A 22,110-nucleotide genomic window follows, 5' to 3' on the forward strand; every position below is an offset into this window, starting at 1 on the left:
ACTGATTTATCTAGTTACAAATGCTTAAACAGTCAGCTGCGCTGTCGTGGACCGCTAACACCTGTGTTAGTTATTTTGGCATGCCAACGATAAAACCAAACAGGTTCTCCGTGTTACCTGTGCGAGAGCACCTGTCATTCCCACAGGATCAACAGTTAAGGAGAGCAGGATATTAACACCTCAAGCGTGTAAATCAAAGGCATGTGTGAAAGTCTTGTGTTACAGTCATACAGCACGGGAACCGGACAACCTGCTGTCAGTGACCGATGGAAGATTTGTCAAATCAGTGTCCATGTGCAGGTGAAGCTGTCGGTGCCTGCACTGTTGTAGGGTTGGTAAACAAATCTGTGGTGCCCATGCAAATGACTGTTTATGTATTCCCTGGCACCAGGGTCCGCAACAAGGACAGTCAGAGCCGCATCCTGGTTCAGGCATGTAGATCAAATCAGAATTCTGCACAGGCAGCCAATCAGGAGCAGAGGAGGGTGAAGGGCAGGACCGCAGCCAACAGGATCTGAGGGCTGAGTCAGGAGGGCGGGACACACTACTGCCTGGAGGTAAGGAGGGAAAACGAAGGGGATAGCAGCACAAACGTCGACTTTACTTCCTCGTGCGTGCGTGTGTGTGTGTGTGTGTGTGGGGGGGGGCATTTACTAGTCTTAATATGTAGTTTTATTAAACAGACAGGGATTAAATAAGGATTAAACATTAAATCAGCCCTGTAATAAATTGCCTCATGTTTGCTCACCAGTATAAATCTTTACCACGTAAACAGAGCTTGAAAATCAACTTTGAAAATTATTTAATCAACAAGTGTGCGTCACCGTAACAAGCAAAAGGTCACCTAGATGCAATTTGATTGCTTGTGCAAAGTGTAAAGGGGACACAAGTCAAAGGTGACAAAGCGTGACGTGAGCTCGAGACGCAGGACACGGGGACAGGACAGTGGCTGCGAGCCAATAACCACGAGCCGTTACACATCAGAAAGGGCTAACTGTGATCAGAAACGAGCTTTTCCATCAGGGTCACGGCCTTCCCACTACAGGGAGATGGGTGTGTCATTCACAAGCCCCGCCCACACTCTGTCCATACACTGATTTCTAATCCTACACATTCATTTAGTTAGACTTTCCTGAAAGAGTAACATTATTCTACAGGAATGCACATTTCTGAAGACACATGGTGACACATGAGAGAGAGAGAGAGAGAGAGAGAGAGAGAGAGAGAGATTTGTTTAGCAAATGAGTCGTATGCAAACCAGTATGGCTGGAGTCCTGCTGAAGGATTGCATGTTGTTCAAGGCTGCAGAGTGATGTAGAGTCTATACCTCAATAAGGGCCGTCAAAGCCGCCACTCAGTTCTTTACGAGTGTTTTGAGGAGCCCATACTGGGCTGTAAGCACAAATGTCTTTGTAATGACATTTTAACAAAACCACATGGCTTGTTTATTATCCCCCCCCCCCCCCCCCCAAAAAAAGATATCTCAAATATCTGTTGTTGCCCTACATACACACATGAAATACATACTATATAAATATGGACACACAGACAGGACTGCACACAGATACAGTTAACAATTAGGTTTATTTAATGATTTGCATGTCACTGTATATTCTACAATCTTTAAGCTGCTTTCATCATAACAGTTGCTCAAAGTTTTAAATTCAATAAATGCCTTTACATTGTAATCCAAGGATCCACCCTCATTTACATATCACAGGTTTTTGCCTGTTCATACACACGCGATGCTGCTTGCGGCTGGCTGGTAAGTGGCATCACTTTAGGTCATCCAGATCTTGAGGACGCTCGGGGTCAAGGCCCGTCACAGACAAGGCCCGTCACAGACAAGGCCCGTCAGCACTGCCGTCACCGCGTTTTATGAGAGCAGAGATGAAGGAGAAACCACACGATTGAAGAAGGCAGGCTGAACACACACTGTAATGACTGTATAACACCAGAAACACAGATTACACACAGTAACGACTGTGTGACACCATGAAACACAGATTACACACAGTAACGACTGTGTGACACCATGAAACACAGATTACACTCAGGAGCATGAAGATAAGAGGAGAGAATTATCTACATTCACAGAGGCAATAATTCACTGGTCCAAAGTGCACATGCAGACACCATGCAGAACCTGCAGCATGGTTACTGCTGGAGTGACTGCTCTAGTCCTGCTGGAGTGACTGCTCTAGTCCTGCTGGAGTGCTCTGGTTCTGTTGGAGTGACTGCTCCGGTCCTGCTGGAGTGACTGCTCCGGTCCTGCTGGAGTGACTGCTCTAGTCCTGCTGGAGTGACTGCTCTAGTCCTGCTGGAGTGACTGCTCCGGTCCTGCTGGAGTGACTGCTCCAGTTCTGTTGGAGTGACTGCTCTGGTCTTGCTGGAGTGACTGCTCCGGTCCTGCTGGAGTGACTGCTCTGGTCCTGCTGGAGTGACTGCTCTGGTCCTGCTGGAGTGACTGCTCTAGTCCTGCTGGAGTGACTGTTCAAGTCCTGCCTGAGTGACTGATTTAGTACTGTTGGAGTGACTGCTCTAGTCCTGCTGGAGTGACTGCTCTAGTCCTGCCTGAGTGACTGATTTAGTACTGTTGGAGTGACTGCTCCGGTCCTGCTGGAGTGACAGCTCTAGTCCTACTGGAGTGACTGCTCTGGTCCTGCTGGAGTGACTGCTCTGGTCCTGCTGGAGTGACTGCTCTAGTCCTGCTGGAGTGACTGTTCTAGTCCTGCTTGAGTGACTGATTTAGTACTGTTGGAGTGACTGCTCTAGTCCTGCTGGAGTGACTGCTCTAGTCCTGCCTGAGTGACTGATTTAGTACTGTTGGAGTGACTGCTCCGGTCCTGCTGGAGTGACAGCTCTAGTCCTACTGGAGTGACTGCTCTAGTCCTGCTGGTGTGACTGCTCTAGTCCTGCTGGAGTGACTGTTCTAGTCCTGCCTGAGTGACTGATTTAGTACTGTTGGAGTGACTGCTCTAGTCCTGCTGGAGTGACTGCTCTGGTCCTGCTGGAGTGACTGCTCTAGTCCTGCTGGAGGGACTGCTCCATAGAGTCCTGCACCATAAACTACAGCCATCCTCCTCCAAGCAAATTCCTGTCCTGCAGACAATATAATGTACATATATATATATACATATACATACATATATACTATATATATATATACATATACATACATACATATATACTATGTATATATGCATATATACCATATATATACACACACACACACATATATATATTATAAAGCAGTAAAGTGGGAACTCCATAATGAGGGAGAGGCAGTTGACTTCCTCTGGACACAGGAAGTGTGTGGGCTTGCACTCAGCAGGGTGGCACAGGGGTGATATTACGTGATTGACACATTGAACATAAGGCACCACAAGCCTACTAGTGAGTTAAAAACACTGAAAGACAAGAATTTTCTTCTGTGAACTCCTTTCTCCTGTGTGGGATAAAAGAATACAACAACCAAACCTGGCAACCTCAACTTCCATAGAGAGAGGGGGGAGAGAGGGAGTGAAAGAGAGAGAGAGAGGGAGAGATGGAGAGAGAGAGAGAAGTGTAGCAGTGAAATCTGGAGGGGTAGACTTTTGGGAACAGCCGGCCTCTGATGGCTGACTGACAGCCTTATCTGTGCGGGGACAGTCTCTAACGGTCAAAACACGAGAGCCAAGTATCAGGGCGTAGTTACAGCCGCACATCAGAGATAGAAGCCCTGGAACCATGAGTAGCCATAATCAGAGAGCCACAGAGCACCCGGGATCCTCCTCTGTGTGTACGCACAGCACCAACACCACATCTCCCCCCCCCCCCCCCCTTCACCCTCAATCCGTCTGTCTTCCATCTTACTTTTCTCTGAAAGTCTCCGGAGGGGAGGGATACGTCACATGTTGTGTGTACAGGTGGAGTTCAAACACAAATGATTGATTTCTGGAATTATTAATGTTTCCTCTTCAGAGGCTTCTATAAGTATAGTTACATGACACCTTAGTAAATGTCATTTGTCAAGACAGCACCTTTCCAGATCATCTACTCTTATCCCTCAGTGGAACTCCTCAGACGTTGCAGTGATAGAAACTCAGAGAACATTTGTACTGAGTCTTATTATAGCTGTTAGGAAAACACTCGAGCTTATAGGAAATTCTCATGAAATACATCTGAAGTACATGTGAACAATATTTAAAAATAATTGACTTGGGTAAATATTTATTATGTCTTGGAAACTACCAGCTAAAACTACCAGTCTTGCTGGAGGGTTGACCTGGACAGACAGACCGTTTTAACATTTAGTACAGCGCTGTAGTGAAGAAATTAACACATTGTGGGAATAAGAAAAAACAATTTCACATTCAGCAGACAGACATCTAACAATAAATTTTTGATTGTATTGTTTCTGATGTTTATTTTGATTGCTTTGTGCAACATCCAACTATGAATTAGCTTGTTCCAAGTGAAATAGTACTGCCCCCATGTGGGCATGATGAGGAATTACAAAATGGCAAATCTGTATTTATATCAATTATACAGTACAGTAAAAGCACAGCACTGTACCTCTGTTTAAACATAGCCATCATTGCAGATGAAATTAAGAAATGACAGCCAAACAAGAGTTACATAGATAAAGGAGGCTTTATTTATAATTTGTGTACAAACCGAGGTTGCAAATGTCTTCCGAACTGTTGAGTTCTCAGTGAATTTCCCTTTATACAGCTCCATTACCAGAACACCAGCACGCTGGCTAGAAAGGTCATTAGTGGTTGGGACGATTGCAAGATATGAGGGGAAAGAAAACCACACACGTGGTTGCCCACCAATCATAATTAACCTTAAAACTTTGACCACAATCTAATATAATGTCCAGGTGGTTGACAGACGTGTCCATAAAATAACGTCTCTCAAAAACTATAGCAAATTGTTTTGGGGTATCTTGCAATGATTCTGATTATCACTCAACAAGGAATTCTGCGCTTAAAAAGACGTTCTACATTTTGAGCGAGCTGTCGTGGACTGGATTGATTCCGTGTGCTAAAATCCTTCATTTGTAAAAGTGTCCTTGGTTAGACTGGAACTGGTTCATGTCTTACTCACAGTTGTTCTTCTCAACCCTGGTCCTCTCCAGGCCAGACTGGGACATTATTAAACAATACGTTCTTAAATAAATTATTCATTATTCCTCTCAGTTGGTGCCTATTTCTATACATAATCCCTTAAACATTTAACAAGTAACAGTACAATAATAATAAAAAAAAGAAAATCACAATCAGAAGGTTTTGGAAAAGGTCCTGCTTAATTGTGGGAAGGAGAGGAATTTGGCTTCTGCCTGTGAATCTATTGACAGAAACCGGGGACACAGGGTCTCAGCAGGACCGGAGCATGAGGAAGAGGAGTGTGAGGAAGATGATCACAGTTTCATCTCCCAGCAGCTGAGAAAAGACCTGAGATCAGCAGTGGTTCAGGTCTGACCAATGGCAAGCTGCACATTTATAAAAAAGAAAAAAAAAAAAGACTTTGCACGAGCATTTCTCCATTTTGTCTCCCAGAATTTCCAGGACATTTCTGTGAGCAGCCACTAGGGTGTGAGGAGTGGGCAGGAGATAATGAAGAATTAATATGAACGTGATCTTCAAATTTAAATGGGAAGAACTAACAAACACTCTTACTAACATAAAACAAAGCAGAGCAACATGGCAGTCAAAAGAGAAGCTCATCGAGTGAATGGAAAGTAAACGTAAGATCTGTTGGGAGACCATTCAGACAGCAGTCGGCCAAGGCACCGTTACAACGCTTCAGGTGCCTTACAGTAAAGTTCAGTCCTTGTGTTAAAATGAAGCCCTGTCACTTTCTTGTTCCATTGAGATAAGATGTGAGCTTCACCAGATCCAGAACAGTAGCCAAAATACAATTTAAAATCAAACAAACAGAACTTATATTAAAACATAACCGTCCAAAAATACTTTAATCAAAAACATGCCTGCATGTTAAATAAAGGACCTAAACCATATGCAACTTCCTTAAATGAAAATAATCTTACAAATGAAGAGCTTTAATCTGTCCCTGCATGGGTGAAACATTTGCTTGGAGACATGAACACAAACTCCAGACAGGAGACGCTAGTTAGCACAGCAGAAATTTACTGCTGCGTGTTACAGTGCTGAAGACAGGTAAGGTGTCATAAGGAGGACAGCTTCTCCCATTAAAGTGTCCTAGAAGAAACCAAAGGACAAAAACAAGTGCTGTCCTTACGTTTGGTCATGACACCACATACAGGACTATATACAGCGTTACTTAGACACGTACAGTAATTTCTTACACAGACACAAAGAGGCACTGCTGTATAGTAGTGAGAAAGAGTGAGAGAGAGAAAACACACACACACACACACACTACGATAGACATACACAGAGGCGGAGGCATGTACACACCTCAGTGTACACCTTTGTGACGAGGCAGAGGGGACACATATGCACCTGGCGTAGGAGACGGAGAGGACCAGAGTTCTGCCAGAAAGCTCCGTCTCCATTTTAAGCTGTAATTCTAAGAGGGCTTGTGCTAGTTGGAGAACACAGCGTCCTTCACAGGGCGGGGGTGTGCGGAAGAACACTTTTCTAGCCTGTGCTGACAGGGGGGGACAGGATTATCAAACTTAACACAGAAAGGTCAGAGGTCATCAGCTATTAGACTGATGTGTCACATATGCTAATTACTTCATTATGAGGGATGGTGCATCTGATGCATCTTTGCAATAAACGCACAAAAGAGTCTTTTAACATCTGTCCCCAAAACAAATAATGACCTTATATTTAATGAGAATTACACTATTCCAAAAAAATCATGAATAAAAAAAAAACAACAAAAAAGTAATGGGCCATTTGATTTATGGTCATACATATTTTTGCAAGGCTGTCTCTCTCGATACAAAAACATGTTGGCAGTACTGAAAAATAGAACAACCAATCACAATAGGAAAAAAAAAAAAAAACGTTCTACTGAACATAACTTACCTACTGCTTACAAAAGGCCTGAGGGGCAAACACAACAACACCAACCGAATGAGAACGTCGGCATTCGGTGAAGCAGAAGGTCTAGGAGACCACGCGGCTCCTGTCGTCCCTCAGTGCTCCGTCACGACTTCGTTTATCTCAGCAGGGTAAGCAAATGCTTTGTAAAAAAAAACAAAAAACAACCACCCGAAGTCTTCCTGGGGAGCAACGTGTTCAGCTCTCTCATAATCACGCGTCACACGACGTACGAGGAGGACACGCCCTCCCCGCCGCTCCGAGACCCCCCGACACGCCCCCCCCCCCCGTCTCGTCTCCTCCTACCGTGGCTGCTTTAGTGTCGGCTCCATGAGGCTGAAATGGTTGAACTATCACCACATCAACACTGATGATAAAACAGCATCGTGTACGCAGTTTACAACTTACGTATCCTAATTTATTACTTCAATAACATCAACATAAAGGAACTAAACAAAACAAACAAAAAAAAAGCCCTACGAGTTTGCTGCAGGCAAGCCACGCTCGGCCATAGCAGCTGGGCAGTTCGGCCTCCGCCGGAGTGCGTAGGTGGACGTAGCTCGGACGTAGCTCGGACGTAGCGGCACTACAGCGCCATGACTTTGAGCGGACGCACCGAGGAGGAATCACAGGGAGGTAGGAGGGGCCCGCAGGCTGCCAGAGGCGGGGCCAGTGCAGCCAGGCAAATCTGACGCAGTCCACGGCTGGAGGTGGTGGTGGTTGGTGGGGGGGTGGTGGTGGTCGAGGGGGAGGTCAGGGTTTTGGGAACATTGGCTTTGGGCCCACAGTCTGTGCAGTTCCTCACTGGAGAGCAAAAGAGGCAAAATACAGGACTACTGGTCAGACAACGCTAAGCTGGCGGTGTTATTATGCATGTCTTCAGTTTGGAGTTGGCGCCATCTAGTGGTGATATGTGGAACAGAAGGGAGATAAAGTAAAGTCATTCCTGCTACTGTCCAGCAGGGGTCTCCCTCGTCCTTTGCTCCTGGGTCCAGTGAGTAAGGCGTTAACAGAGCGGCTCGTGTAGCCCCGCTACACCTCAGTGGAGAAGAGAATGCTCTGTCTCTTACTGTCTGGTGTGGGAATGGTCTCCAGCTGAAGGAAATAGAGCAAAACCTGCACCTAAAGCAGGAAATGAGAGAACACAGGAAATAAGTGCCTAAGTAGGGTTCACTTCAAGACAGCAGCATAGCGGCATGGTCAACTTGGAATGTACCTGGGACATGACCTCCAGGGACCAGCTGTCGCCCATGCTGATTGGCTGCGTGGGATTGGTGGGGATTTTGCTGTCTTTCTCCGCCGGCCGGAGTAGAGTCGGTCCAAACACGGTGGCCAGGTTGTGAAGGGACATTTTATTCACACTCTCCTTTTCCGCAACCCTGCAAACACATATAAAAAAAATGAGAAGAAGCAGAAGTGGACTATTGGATTAAGGACACAAAGAGACAGAGAGAGACACATAGAGAGACACACAGTCACAGAGAGAGACACATGGAGAGAGACAGAGATGGAGAGAGACACAGTCACAGCGAGACATGCAGATACAGCTTGTTGTAAATGCTAAACGGTCCTTTCCCAGGAGGAAGGAGTGACCAGTGGGAGGAGTCAGAGTTGCTCTTACCTCTTCAGGTGATCCAGGAGGAAGAGGAACGTGACCAGGTTGGGTTCAGGCAAAGAGAGCAGCAGGTTCAGCATACAACTCTCCTTCGCCACACTGTCTGAGAGGGCTGCACACACACACACACACACACACACACACACACACACACACACACACGATTAGACTCACTGAACACACTGTCTGTGGGGTGCACACGAGCACAGTCAGACTCACTAAACACACAATCAGACTCACAGAACACTGTCTGAGAGGGCTGCGCACACACACACACACACACACACACACAATCAGACTCGCTGAACAATCTGTCTTCCAAATACACTGCAAGTGAGCACATAGAAACAACGGGAGAAGTAGCACTTATTAAAAATGTAAATATTAGTAATTTTAGGACACCTAAAATTACCCGATGCTAACTCACAGCTGTCTGTGGGCTCGAGACAGAGGGGAGACAGTTTGTTTCTATTCAGTCTGCATGACAGTAGTAAGACGTCACGTAAGTAAAACATGTCCATAGTCCTGAGTGTGCGTGGAAGTGTGCGAGTAGATACGGCGCAGTGACTGACCAATGCCTCCAGCAAAGTTGGGGTAGAGCTCATCTGTGAACAGAGGCTCCGGAAGCTCCCGGAAATACAGCTTCAACGTTCCTGCGATGGCGTTCACATCCATCTCACTCATCATTACCGACACGTCCTTATGATCTACGCATTAAAGGAGGGAGTGAGGGGGAGAGAGAGAGAGAAAGAATGAGAGAGAGGTCCGACTACAGCAAATACAGGCAATCTGCCAAGATTTCATTTCTGTCACTCACAATAACACGAGCCACTAGATCATTCAAACAAACCACAATCCACACGTACAGCGTGCACAATAAAAGAAATAATGTGGGATAAATGTTCAACACTACCATGATGTGTCATGATGTTGCCATAAATTAGCAAATATTTAAGAATGCAATATGTACTCTGAGAACTTTTAGGCAGTTTATTAGACAGCAAAATTGTGTCTCGCCATTGGTAATCAAGTGTACTCACTCAAAAAGAAGGAAAATATCTAAGGACCAGGACTCGACCCTTTACGCAACATCAGGCCATGGTCCCCAGATCTTTTGGCATTCAAGCTGGTACACACATTTGGCACACTTACTGCCCTAAAGGCCTGAGCTGTGTGACTGGAGGGCCGTTGTCCCGTGCATACTCACTGGTGTCAAAGGCCGTTTTGAGGGCCTGGATGTCGGTGGCCACTCCGGAGACGCGGTAGATGCCGACCTCCTCCATCCCCCTGCGCTCCACCTCCTCCAGGCACTGGCGTACGATGTAGGGCACCTTAGAGCGCTCTCGCCTGGGGGGCAGAGGAAACGCTACGGTCACCCCTTGCACATTAACCCTTAATACCAATTAGGCAGCTTGTTAAAGTGTTTATTAGTGTCAATCAACTTTAGCCATAAAATCCTCTCATGGAAATGTGAAGAGGTTTGCAATTTTGTTTTCTAAACTCCTCTCCTCTTTCTAAACTGTCTCCTCTCCTGAAGCACCTTCATCTAAGCCCTTAATCTTAATCTGCTTCATTTACTTTCATCATGAACCGTCGGTTTCACTCCGTCAACCCTCCCGTGTTCTCTTACACGAGTGAAGATAACATACACCATAAGGGGGTGTGAGACAGCTTCTTATTCAGTTACATGCTAATCCAATCTGAAGTAACCCTGCCACCAGTTAAAGATGTAAGATGTTTTTTCCACTTTATTTATTATTATTTTATGTCTCCTGCATTTCCAGTAAGAGTAAACTTTTAACCCCTCCATGAAGTGCGCTGGGGCATCCGGTCCAGATGGGATTAGGAGCGGGACAATCCCCAACAGTGTCCTGGAGCAGACACGCTTGGTTAATGGGGTTACTATGGCACTGTGTTGCCATGGGTGATGGGATTAGGAGGCAAAGGGCCTGTTGCCAGGGGAGCTTGTTCCTGCTGCCTCTCAGATTAGCGAATCACATTCCTGTGGATCAGTGAACGCTGGTCACCTGACCACACACACACACACACACACACACACACACAATGCACCAACAAGCTACCGATCCCCATCCTTCAGAGGTGTAGTTCATCCACCTCTACAGCTCCATCCTGGTTACTCACTTGGTCACCGTGGAGATCTTCACTCCAAACACTCCCGCTTGTTTACACGAAGACATTCGCTTCAAGCTGAACTCTCTGCTGGTGAACTTCATGGACAGTTTCACCTCAATCTGCAACATAGCGATTCAAGAACACACAGACCACCACAATATAACAACACCACCACAGACTTTCAGCATATGATATGATAATTAAATAAATGTCATCTCTCTTTATTATAGGTGAATATTTAAATATCTTTAAAAACCTCTGACTCCTGCTGGAATCGCTTGTCTTAATCAAACATTGCGTGTGCCAGGGTGATTGACCATCTACCGTGTTGGTCTGTTTACGCTCTGCCCCAGGGGCAGAACGTCTGTCGTTACAGCAGACATCAGAAGGTCAGGGAGGAGAGACTCTCATACTCACTCCACTCATAGGAATGACCGTCCTCTGCCAGTCCTTTCCCTGAAGCATCTGGGGGTCCAGCTGAGACACACAGACAGACACACAGACAGATGAACATGCCCGCATTACACTTCCTGCATTAATACTACAGTGAAACCAGTCTAAAAGGTAGGTAGTTCAGTCAGGAGTGACAGGCTATGTACATAAATGCACTCCTCAGTCCCTAACCCTAACCTGTTTTTTTGTTTAATCTCTGACAGCAATTTGACATCATGAAAGCAATAGAAGATTACAGTTCAGAGAAAAACAGTTGAGAGAAATACACCCAGGCCTCTACCCAAACTGGAAGAAAGAATCAGAAGCGTGTGTTAAGCGGGCTCTGACCAGTCACCCCGACCCGGCCAGAGCCCCCACACAGCAGCTCCTCCCTGCAGCTGTGCCGGTGGTCCCACTTAAGGACGGTTAACCACAAATACACCACGGCCTTTCTCCCGAATCACTGAAGGCGCCGTTATGAAAACCAGAAAGATCAGCACGGAGCGCCGAGCCTCACAGAGCTGGAGCTCAGAGTCCTGCAGGGAGACGACCGTGTTAAAACACTCCCGTCGCTCCTGCCACTCCTGCTGCCAGAACCCACACGCCCCCCCAGGACTGTCTACCTGCGGCTGAACGCCGCCCTCTCACGGATCCTTCTTCACACCACACTCCTGCCAGTCTCCAAGCCTTGCTAAGGATCTTAAGCCAGTGCAGTTATTTAAATCAGATCCTTGTTTGTTTACGACATTTTGAATCTAGCTCTTTCTCTATTGTGGGAAGCATCGATTTCCACTCATTGCATCTGTGGAAAAGTGGCTGTGCCTTAACGTTCATTTGTTGGGTGTTTTTGGTTGCTTGTGCCATCAGGGTATAAAACATGTCAACACGAATAAAATGACATTCAAGTTATAACATTTTAGTATATGCATGTCTTTACTTGATTGTACCTACTTGCAGTGTTGTATAAAGTATTCGAGACCCATACTTGAGTAAAAGTACAAGTACTCTATCAAAACATTTACTTGAGTAGAAGTTGAAGTGTTCTTTAAAAACTTTACTTAAGTAGAAGTACAGAAGTATTCAGCATTTTTTGTACTTGAGTATTGCAAGTAGTTTAATCTAAAATTTATTACTCAACTACTGAAAGTAAAAAGTACAAGTATTGTGTTTTGAATTAATTAAAGAAAGCCATCAAAGTTTGATTATCAATTGTTTTTATATATCACTTACAAATCAAAGATGTCAAAGATCACAAATACAAGTGTTCTGTATGTACTTAAAAAACTGGGGTTAACACTTCGTACACAAAAAACAGATAACCTATGTCCCGCTACGTTGTAGGTTTGACGCAAAAGTACAAATTCGCCATAATTTAGCTGAGAAAGCGAGGTGTATTTTGGACGTAAAATCCGTCCGTCGGATTCTAAGGGTGAGCTTACTGCCCTGCGTTTACCCCCAATAAATGCCCTTACCCTATAAAAACACTACACTATAAAATGGGCACATGATTAGTCAGCACGTCGCCTTTATTGCCAGCTAATGTTAAGTGAATTCTGCAGCACGCCATGAACATAATTAGGTTAGTTAGCTAAGATATCTAACCTAACTAGTGCTTATTGCGCTCTTCTGCTGTTACCAAACACGGTACCATCTCTTTTAATGAGATAAAAAGCGAATTATTTGAAATAATTTCGAATATATGTGTATTTGTATAAATATGTAAATGAAGCTGAAGGTGCTGGAAAATACTGAAAATGGACCTTCAAAGTGCCGTACAAGTGCATGAATTCCACCTTGTAACTTCACACGCACAAAAATCGAGAGGTGCACGACCTCGCGACGCGAATGCGCGCGTGGTTAACGCGCATGGGCGGAGCCACCGCGATTGCGTCATTTTTGCCGCGCGGACCCTTGCCGCAGTAAAGCCTGGTTTATTTTTATTCTCCACTGCCACCTATCGTTTCGGAGAACACTGCAGCGACGCTCGCGACGTTCGCGACAGTATAAACGCCTACACCGCTCGCGCGGAGTCGCGCGCTACGGTCGCTCGCGAAAGTATACTTGACGCGGCGCGAGGGTCCGCGCGGCGAAAATGACGTAATCGCTGAGGCTCCGCCCGTGCGCGAGGTGCACTTCTCGAATTTTGTAACTTCGCGCGCGTGCCGCGCTTCAGCGCGATCGACAAAGTCATGTTTTCAGGGTTCATACACCTTTATAAGGTGAAATTAAAGCACTTGTACGGCACTTTCAAGGTCCATTTCAATATTTTCCAGCACGATAAACATAATTAAGTTAAATATTAATACATATACTCGAAATGATTCGAAATAATTCGCTTTTTATCACATTTGATGGTTGTTTATTTTCAAAACGCCCAATCTGAAGCCTGGTTTATACTTGACGCGCCGCGAGCGGCGCGAGGGTCCGCGCGGCGAAAATGACGTAATCGCTGTGGCTCCGCCCGTGCGCGAGGGCCTCGCGCGCAGTCGCGGCGCGAGGTCGTGCACCTCTCGAATTTTGAACTTCGCGCGCGCGCCGCGCTTCAGCGCGATGGACAAAGTCATGTTTGCCGGGTTCATACACCTATACAAGGTGGAATTAAAGCACTTGTACGTCACTTTAAAGGTCCATTTCAATATTTCCCAGCACGTTAAACCTAATTAAGTTAAATATTTATACATATACTCGTATGTAGAACACTGCAGCGACGCTCGCGAAAGTATAAACGCCTACACCGCTCGCGCAGGGTCGACCTAAACGCCTACACCGCTCGCGAAAGTATAAACGCCTACACCGCCCTGCGCGAGCGGTGTAGGCGTTTATACTTTCGCGAACGTCGCGAGCGTCGCTGCAGTGTTCTCCGAAACGATAGGTGGCGATAGGTGGCAGTGGAGAATAAAAAACCCCTGCAAAACCGGGGAAAGAACATTTTTACCTGACCAGAGACCGTATATATACACATCAGGCATCAAACGTAAATATGACTTTGCAGTGTTGTCCGAAACGATACGTTAACAAATACGAGCCTCTTGTAATTCCAGGGCGAAACATGAGAGAACGTGAAGACGTTAAGATTGGGCGTTTTGAAAATAAACAACCATAAACTAATGTGATAAAAAAGCGAATTATTTCGATTCATTTCGAGTATATGTATAAATATTTAACTTAATTAAGTTTAACGTGCTGGGAAATATTGAAATGGACCTTTAAAGTGACGTACAAGTGCTTTAACCCTCTACTGCACGGTGTTGCCATATGGCAACATACCATTTCTTTGCAATTTCCTGGTATTTAAAAATAAACTTCAATACTGATTGGCTTTTACATAGAACCTGGGGCCTTAGTTTAACCAATTATGTGCTTGGGGGACATCACATGACATTTATTCCTTCCAAAGTCGTGCTTTTTCCCACACTGTTCCCATACTGAGGTCACCTGACGAAGAGCTGCTCAATCTACAATGATTTTGCCATTTTTTCGTCCATTTACAGCATTACAAAAAATACTGACAGATTCTGTGGGGCGTTATGACTTAATTTTATTAGAAAAATTTTTAAATTATGATAATATTGTCTTTTTATTCAAAAAATTAGGTGCGTTGCCAAATGGCAACATTGTGCAACAATGGAACAATATAGTCAGTGGAGCTAGACAGACACATAGATAGATAAATGGTGTAGGACTAGACAGATATGTTTACAGATATGCTTATATGCTTACAAATATGTTTATTCTTTTGTGTACCATGTCATAAGATAAATGGCACAAAGTGGTAGGCCACGTAAACTGACGGAGTGGGGTCAGTGGATGCTGAAGACCTGTGAAGAGGTCGCCAACTTTCTGCAGAGTCAATCACTACAGACATCCAAACTTCATGTGGCCTTCAGATTAGCTCAAGAACATTGCACAGAGAGCTTCATGGAATGGGTTTCCATGGACAAGCAGCTGCATCCAAGCCATGCATGTACAAGTGGAGGGAGATTATGGTGTGGGGTTGTTTTTGAGGAGCTGGGCTTGGCCCCTTAGTTCCAGTGAAAGGAACTCTGAATGCTTCAGCATACCAAGACATTTTGGACAATTCCATGCTCCCAACTTTGTGGGAACAGTTTGGAGCTGGCCCCTTCCTCTTCTAACATGACTGTGCACCAGTGCACAACGCAAGGTCCTTGGAGTAACGCAAAGACATGGATGGTAGAGTCTGGTGTGGATGAACTTGACTGGCCTGCCCATTACCCGATAGAACACCTTTGGGATGAATTAGAGCGGAAACTGAGAGCTAGGCCTTCTCATCCAACATCAGTATGTGACCTCACAAATACGCTTATAAAGAATGGTCAATATTCCCTATAAACACACTCCTAAACCTTGTGGACAGCCTTCCCAGAAGAGTTGAAGCTGTTCTAGATGCAACGGGTGGACCAACGTCATATTGAACCCTATGGATTAGGAATGAGATGTCACTTTTTATTACAAATTTCTCATTGATTAATCAATTGTAACATTTTCCAGTGAACAAAACTAATTATACTCATCTATGAAAGTTCTATGATCTGTATGATCTTGTTTCCATTGTTGCACAATGTTGCCATATGGCAACGTACCAAAACGTACCCCTTAAAAAATAAATATTTCTAAAAAAACTTTAAATATATAAATCTAAGTTCATTTTAAGTGATAAAAAACACTGTAAAAATTTTTTGCATGTTGGTGTAATAATGCGTGCAGTAGAGGGTTAATTCCACCTTGTATAGGTGTATGAACCCGGCAAACATGAACTTTGTCCATCGCGCTGAAGCGCGGCGCGCGCGCGAAGTTACAAAATTCGAGAGGTGCACGACGCGCGAGGCCCTCGAGGGTCCGCGCGGCGAAAATGACGTAATCGCGGTGGCTCCGCCCGTGCGCGAGGGCCTCGCGCCACCTCTCGAATTTTGTAACTTCGCGCGCGCGCCGCGCTTCAGTGCGATGGACAAAGTCATGTTTGCCGGGTTCATACACCTAAACAAGGTGGAATTAAAGCACTTGTACGTCACCTTAAAGGTCCATTTCAATATTTCCCAGCACGTTAAACTTAATTAAGTTAAATATTTATACATATACTCGAAATGAATCTAAATAATTCGCTTTTTTATCACATTAGTTTATGGTTGTTTATTTTCAAAACGCCCAATCTTAACGTCTTCATGTTCTCTCATGTTTCGCCCTGGAATTACAAGAGGCTCGTATTTGTTAACGTATCGTTTCGGACAACACTGCAAAGCCATATTATGTTTGATGCCTGGTGTATATATATACGGTCTCTGGTCAGGTAAAAATGTTCTTTCCCCGGTTTTGCAGGGGTTTTTTATTCTCCACTGCCACCTATCGCCACCTATCGTTTCGGAGAACACTGCAGCGACGCTCGCGACGTTCGCGAAAGTCACCGCTCGCGCAGGGTCGCGCGAGGTGGGCGGAGCTGCGCGCTACGGTCGCTCGCGAAAGTATAAACCAGGCTGTAAACCAGGCTTAACAGCGTGTCAAGTGAACCTAGATTACGAAGCTCAAGTGTTCAGTGAAGGCAGCAGCAGAGTTAACGAGACGCGACCGGAGCATGCGCAGTTTTCATAAGACGGCCTGATCGCTTGACCCGGTGACAGCGCCAGCTAACATGTTTATAATTGTAACGAGTAACTATACAGCACGTAAAAAATATATCGGAGTAAAAGTATTAAACTGATGGAAAATATGTAGTGAAGTAAAAGTGGAAGTAGGAGAAAAAAATAATACTCCAGTAAAGTACAGATACAGCATTTTAGTACTTAAGTACAGTAGTGAAGTAGTTCTACTTCGTTACTATACAACTCTGCCTACTTGTACAATCTTGTACCTGCTATAGTACCAAAGTATAAACACAATCTAAAATACAAAGCTTATCGTTGACCATGTGTCTGTCAGAGTTAAAACATTAATCATAATCAAACGAACAAAACACTCTCTTTTAGCCAACTATACAGTGCTCAGTTGCTCCAACGTAAACAGGGAGGGGTGTTTGGGTTGGCTGCATACGTTTGGGGGAAATAAAGGCTTTCTATGAAGACGACATGCTGTGATGCGGAGTCCCGAATCCTCAGGACATGCAGGAGCGTGGGACGCCAGCAGATCAAAGCACCTTCATCATCTCTGAAACACTAAACCCACACCAAGGCCCCCCACAGCCTGACGTCACACAGGCTAAAGAGTACACGAGGGCGAAGGCCCCCCTGCAGAGTGGCAGTGGTCAGAGCAGCACTGAGACGGGCCCGTACACCCCGCTGATGACACTGGCGAGGGTGATTATAGAGTCAGATTTCTTCCTCTGACATTTTCACAAGAGAACAGCTGAATTATGGATGATATCATTCAGTAAAACCTACGGCACCCAGGAACATCATTACAGAAAGCCTCCTGCACGGATAAAAGGCCTGGGTGAAATAGATCACGTAATGATGCTGTCGTCCGTCAGCTACACCTTTGACCCCATTCATCCAGGTCAGAAGCGTAGCCTCGCTGATGTATGAAAACCTGCACCCACTGCACCCAACTTTCCACTAATAGCTCAGGAAATCATAAAAGGTCCGATGGCGTGAAAGAACGCTCGACGTCTTCGTTTACGGCCACCGCACGATGCCCTTGTGTGAGGGACGCTGTGATTGGCTGACGGTGAGCTGAGGCCACGTACCGGAATCTGTCCTTTGCCAATGATGTGGTCGCTGCTCTCGCAGTCTTCTTTGTTCGTCTTACTTCTGTTGTAGCTCTTCTCGTAGCAAAGCAGCCTCAGGGTCTGCGAGCCCTCCAGCTCGATCTCAAACTCCTGTGCCACAAAGGAGCAGAGGAGTTACAAATATTACCCATAATGCAACTTGCCAGTTTTCTTATATTTATTGTGTAAAACCCAATGTTTTATTTTTACAAATAAAAATGATATTATAATAATAATAATTATTATTATTCTATACTGATGCATTTTTCAAACACTCTTTTTTTCTGCCTTAAGGTGTTTGCTGAAGAAAAGCAGATAACTGCTCCCAAGGCTGAATGAAACAGCCTCCAGGGGAAGGGAGTCGTCTCTGACTGTGGGAACATGCCTTGCAGGAAGAGGAAAAATGTTTGCATCTTAGCCTCTATTATCACCCCAAGCCACTTCTGGCATTAAAACCCTGAACATCGAGGAAAAACATCAGGCACTTTTATCTTTTGATAGCCACCCTTTGTAAATAAACGACAAATACTTGAATTAAGGAGTTAATAGTTTTATGTACGAGATTGTAAATGATATTTTTGGCCTATAACAGGCGTGTTTAGTGTGTGTTACAGCTCCCACGTCTGCAGTAAGGGGCAGAAGCGATCCTACCTCGTTCCATTTGGGCTCCGTGGTGTACCTGTAGACTCTCGTTTTGGCCTTGTTCACAAACAGCCCAAAGGAGTCGACCTCCAGCGTGCAGTAGAGATCTGAGATTAGAAAGCAGACACTGGCGTCAGCAGAGATGAAGCACGCAGGCCCACAGTACCAAATCAGTACCAGTAGTTCAGAGGAAAGAATAACTCATGCCACTGGATGGGCCTGCCAGGTAAAAAGGGACCATGAACAGTGTGTGTGTGAGTGAGTGAGTGAGTGTGTGTGAGGGTGAGTGTGTGTGTCTATATAATAGTGAGCGACTACAAGAGGACAAGTTAGTGAGAGTGAGCCAGTCAACAACAAAAAAAAGTGTAACTAAAGAGAAACTAAAAACAAAGAAAGAAAGGAAAAGAGGGAGAAAGAGGGGGGAGAGAGAGAGGGGGAGGGAGAGACAAGTATTCAGACACCCAGGCAAACAGAAGGACTCACTTAAGCTCTGCTTGAGTCCAGAGGCGGAGTGGATGATCACGTTGAGAAAGCCGTGTAGGCCGGGACACTCTTCCTCTGCAGGACAGACAGGACAAAAGCAGGACTCACAGCAGCCCTCTCACTCCTCATCAACCTCACCCAGGTTTGGATCAAGACTACTATGCTGGATCTAGAAAATGATGAACTTTTGCCTTGTAAATCACAGGTGCTGAGACATAAATGGGCAACATTGCTGACAGTTTGTCATTTAACTTACAGCTCCCTCTAGTGGAGGGAGGCCACCCCACTCGGGCGTCATGTCTGTGCTATGGATCCTGCTCGCTCAACACCACCTCACCAGCGTTCAGGAACCCTCACCTTCTGTGTTAATTGTAAGAGGAACATGATGGACGGTCTGGAGCTTCAGGCATGAATTAGTGAGCATCTGCAGTTCCATAGAGTTCAGGGAGAAGCTCTTAAAGCCTGGAATACACAATCAGTGTCGGAGAAATGAGCCACTACTTATGAAAGATTAACACACATTTCTGGTCAAAGTATCCCGGTGCGTGGGAAGGTAGGTTGGTATGTTAGCTGTGCACATGCATACTTTTCTTAAACAAAAAACACGTTGTGATGTTAAAAGGAGGGAGAAGCATGTTAAAGGAGCTACAGATCAGCAGAGGTAACATCAGGACAGTGTCTTGCTGCGTGTGCTGGCAGACGAAGGTCACGTGGGCGGCTGACTGCACACGTGGGCACCTACATTTCTTCTGCTGTTCCCGTATCGTATCCTTCCACTCTGCACGCTCGTAGTCAGACGAGATAAGGAACACGTAGCTCTGGAAACAAACAAACAATATGAGCAGGAATGAGATGAGTAGACAGACAGTGGTGTGAGTGTACATGCAGCCAGGTGTGTGTACCTGCAGCCAGGTGATTGAGTGTACCTGCAGCCAGGTGTGAGAGTGTACCTGCAGCCAGGTGTGTGAGTGTACCTGCAGCCAGGTGAGTGAGTGTACCTGCAGCCAGGTGAGTGAGTGTACCTGCAGCCAGGTGAGTGAGTGTACCTGCAGCCAGGTGTGTGAGTGTACCTGCAGCCAGGTGTGTGAGTGTACCTGCAGCCAGGTGTGTGAGTGTACCTGCAGCCAGGTGTGTGAGTGTACCTGTGTACCTGCAGCCAGGTGTGTGAGTGTGTACCTGCAGCCAGGTGTGTGAGTGTGTACCTGCAGCCAGGTGTGTGAGTGTACCTGCAGCCAGGTGTGTGAGTGTACCTGCAGCCAGGTGTGTGAGTGTACCTGCAGCCAGGTGTGTGAGTGTACCTGCAGCCAGGTGAGAGTGTGTACCTGCAGCCAGGTGAGTGAGTGTACCTGCAGCCAGGTGAGTGAGTGTACCTGCAGCCAGGTGAGTGAGTGTACCTGCAGCCAGGTGAGTGAGTGTACCTGCAGCCAGGTGAGTGAGTGTACCTGCAGCCAGGTGAGAGTGTGTATCTGCAGCCAGGTGAGAAAGTGTACCTGCAGCCAGGTGTGAGTGTACCTGCAGCCAAGTGAGAGTGTGTACCTGCAGCCAGGTGAGAGTGTGTACCTGCAGCCAGGTGTGAGAGTGTACCTGCAGCCAGGTGTGAGAGTGTACCTGCAGCCAGGTGAGAGTGTGTACCTGCAGCCAGGTGAGATTGTGTACCTGCAGCCAGGTGAGATTGTGTACCTGCAGCCAGGTGAGAGTGTGTACCTGCAGCCAGGTGAGAGTGTGTACCTGCAGCCAGGTGTGAGTGTGTACCTGCAGCCAGGTGTGAGTGTGTACCTGCAGCCAGGTGAGATTGTGTACCTGCAGCCAGGTGAGAGTGTGTACCTGCAGCCAGGTGAGAGTGTGTACCTGCAGCCAGGTGAGAGTGTGTACCTGCAGCCAGGTGTGAGAGTGTGTACCTGCAGCCAGGTGAGAGTGTGTACCTGCAGCCAGGTGAGAGTGTGTACCTGCAGCCAGGTGAGTGAGTGTACCTGCAGCCAGGTGAGTGAGTGTACCTGCAGCCAGGTGAGTGAGTGTACCTGCAGCCAGGTGAGAGAGTGTACCTGCAGCCAGGTGAGAGAGTGTACCTGCAGCCAGGTGAGTGAGTGTACCTGCAGCCAGGTGAGTGTGTGTACCTGCAGCCAGGTGTGTGAGTGTACCTGCAGCCAGGTGTGTGAGTGTACCTGCAGCCAGGTGAGAGAGTGTACCTGCAGCCAGGTGAGAGAGTGTACCTGCAGCCAGGTGAGAGAGTGTACCTGCAGCCAGGTGAGAGAGTGTACCTGCAGCCAGGTGAGAGAGTGTACCTGCAGCCAGGTGAGAGAGTGTACCTGCAGCCAGGTGAGAGAGTGTACCTGCAGCCAGGTGAGAGTGTACCTGCAGCCAGGTGAGAGTGTACCTGCAGCCAGGTGAGTGTGTACCTGCAGCCAGGTGAGTGTGTACCTGCAGCCAGGTGAGAGTGTACCGTACCTTGCCGTTCCTGTTGTGCACCCGAAGCGGCATGCTTGGCGAGGTCAGCAGCAGCAGAGACTCCTGTTCCGACAGCTTCTTCCGCAACCTCTCAATGACCTTTGACCCTTTATTGGCTCTCTGGGTGGGGAAAGGAAGGGGAGGGGAACGTTCCAGTCCCATAAACCAGCCTCAGGCATCTACACACCCACCACAGTGGAGCACGTTAACCAAACTGTGGCCGGCCCGTCCCCTGCGGAGGACCAGGAAGCCGGCCCGTCCTCTACAGCAGCTGCTCTGAACGCAGACGTTGGAGAGAAAAGTCGCTTCCTTAAAGAACTCAGGATGGCTAGAAATTAGCAGTCCACTGTGAACTTCACAATCAGCCCCAGTGTCTGTAGCGTGCTGTACCTTCTCTCTCTGGATCTCATTCCTGAGGGAGGAGATCTTGATCTTAATAGCATCGAGCTCCTCATCCAGGACTTGTGGGATAGGGAGCGGCTCGCTCTCCTCTGACGCCTGGAAGGTCAGATCAGGCAAAGGGATGTACCATTTACAGTCATACTGCTGGCTCTTCCTGGGGGGGAGACAGGCCAAGGGAGAGAGGGGAAGATGAGATGTAATCTAATAAAGCAGACAGAAAT

At 46.4% G+C, this 22,110-nt stretch overlaps 1 protein-coding gene across 1 annotated transcript in view; it reads right to left on the reverse strand.

The window, feature by feature from the left end:
- Positions 1 to 7,291: 7,291 nt before the first annotated feature.
- Positions 7,292 to 22,110, reverse strand: part of bcr (BCR activator of RhoGEF and GTPase) — a 68,220-nt gene continuing 53,401 nt past the window's right edge. The window contains 14 exon segments of the mRNA XM_076988861.1: positions 7,292 to 8,144; positions 8,239 to 8,401; positions 8,644 to 8,749; positions 9,210 to 9,344; positions 9,845 to 9,984; positions 10,780 to 10,889; positions 11,188 to 11,247; positions 17,897 to 18,028; positions 18,569 to 18,666; positions 19,043 to 19,117; positions 19,400 to 19,504; positions 19,785 to 19,860; positions 21,488 to 21,607; positions 21,878 to 22,043. Of these exon segments, the coding sequence (XP_076844976.1) occupies positions 8,055 to 8,144; positions 8,239 to 8,401; positions 8,644 to 8,749; positions 9,210 to 9,344; positions 9,845 to 9,984; positions 10,780 to 10,889; positions 11,188 to 11,247; positions 17,897 to 18,028; positions 18,569 to 18,666; positions 19,043 to 19,117; positions 19,400 to 19,504; positions 19,785 to 19,860; positions 21,488 to 21,607; positions 21,878 to 22,043 (1,576 nt within the window). The 3' untranslated portion in view covers positions 7,292 to 8,054.

Source organism: Brachyhypopomus gauderio, unplaced genomic scaffold (assembly GCF_052324685.1).
Source record: "Brachyhypopomus gauderio isolate BG-103 unplaced genomic scaffold, BGAUD_0.2 sc64, whole genome shotgun sequence".
NCBI lineage: Eukaryota > Metazoa > Chordata > Actinopteri > Gymnotiformes > Hypopomidae > Brachyhypopomus > Brachyhypopomus gauderio.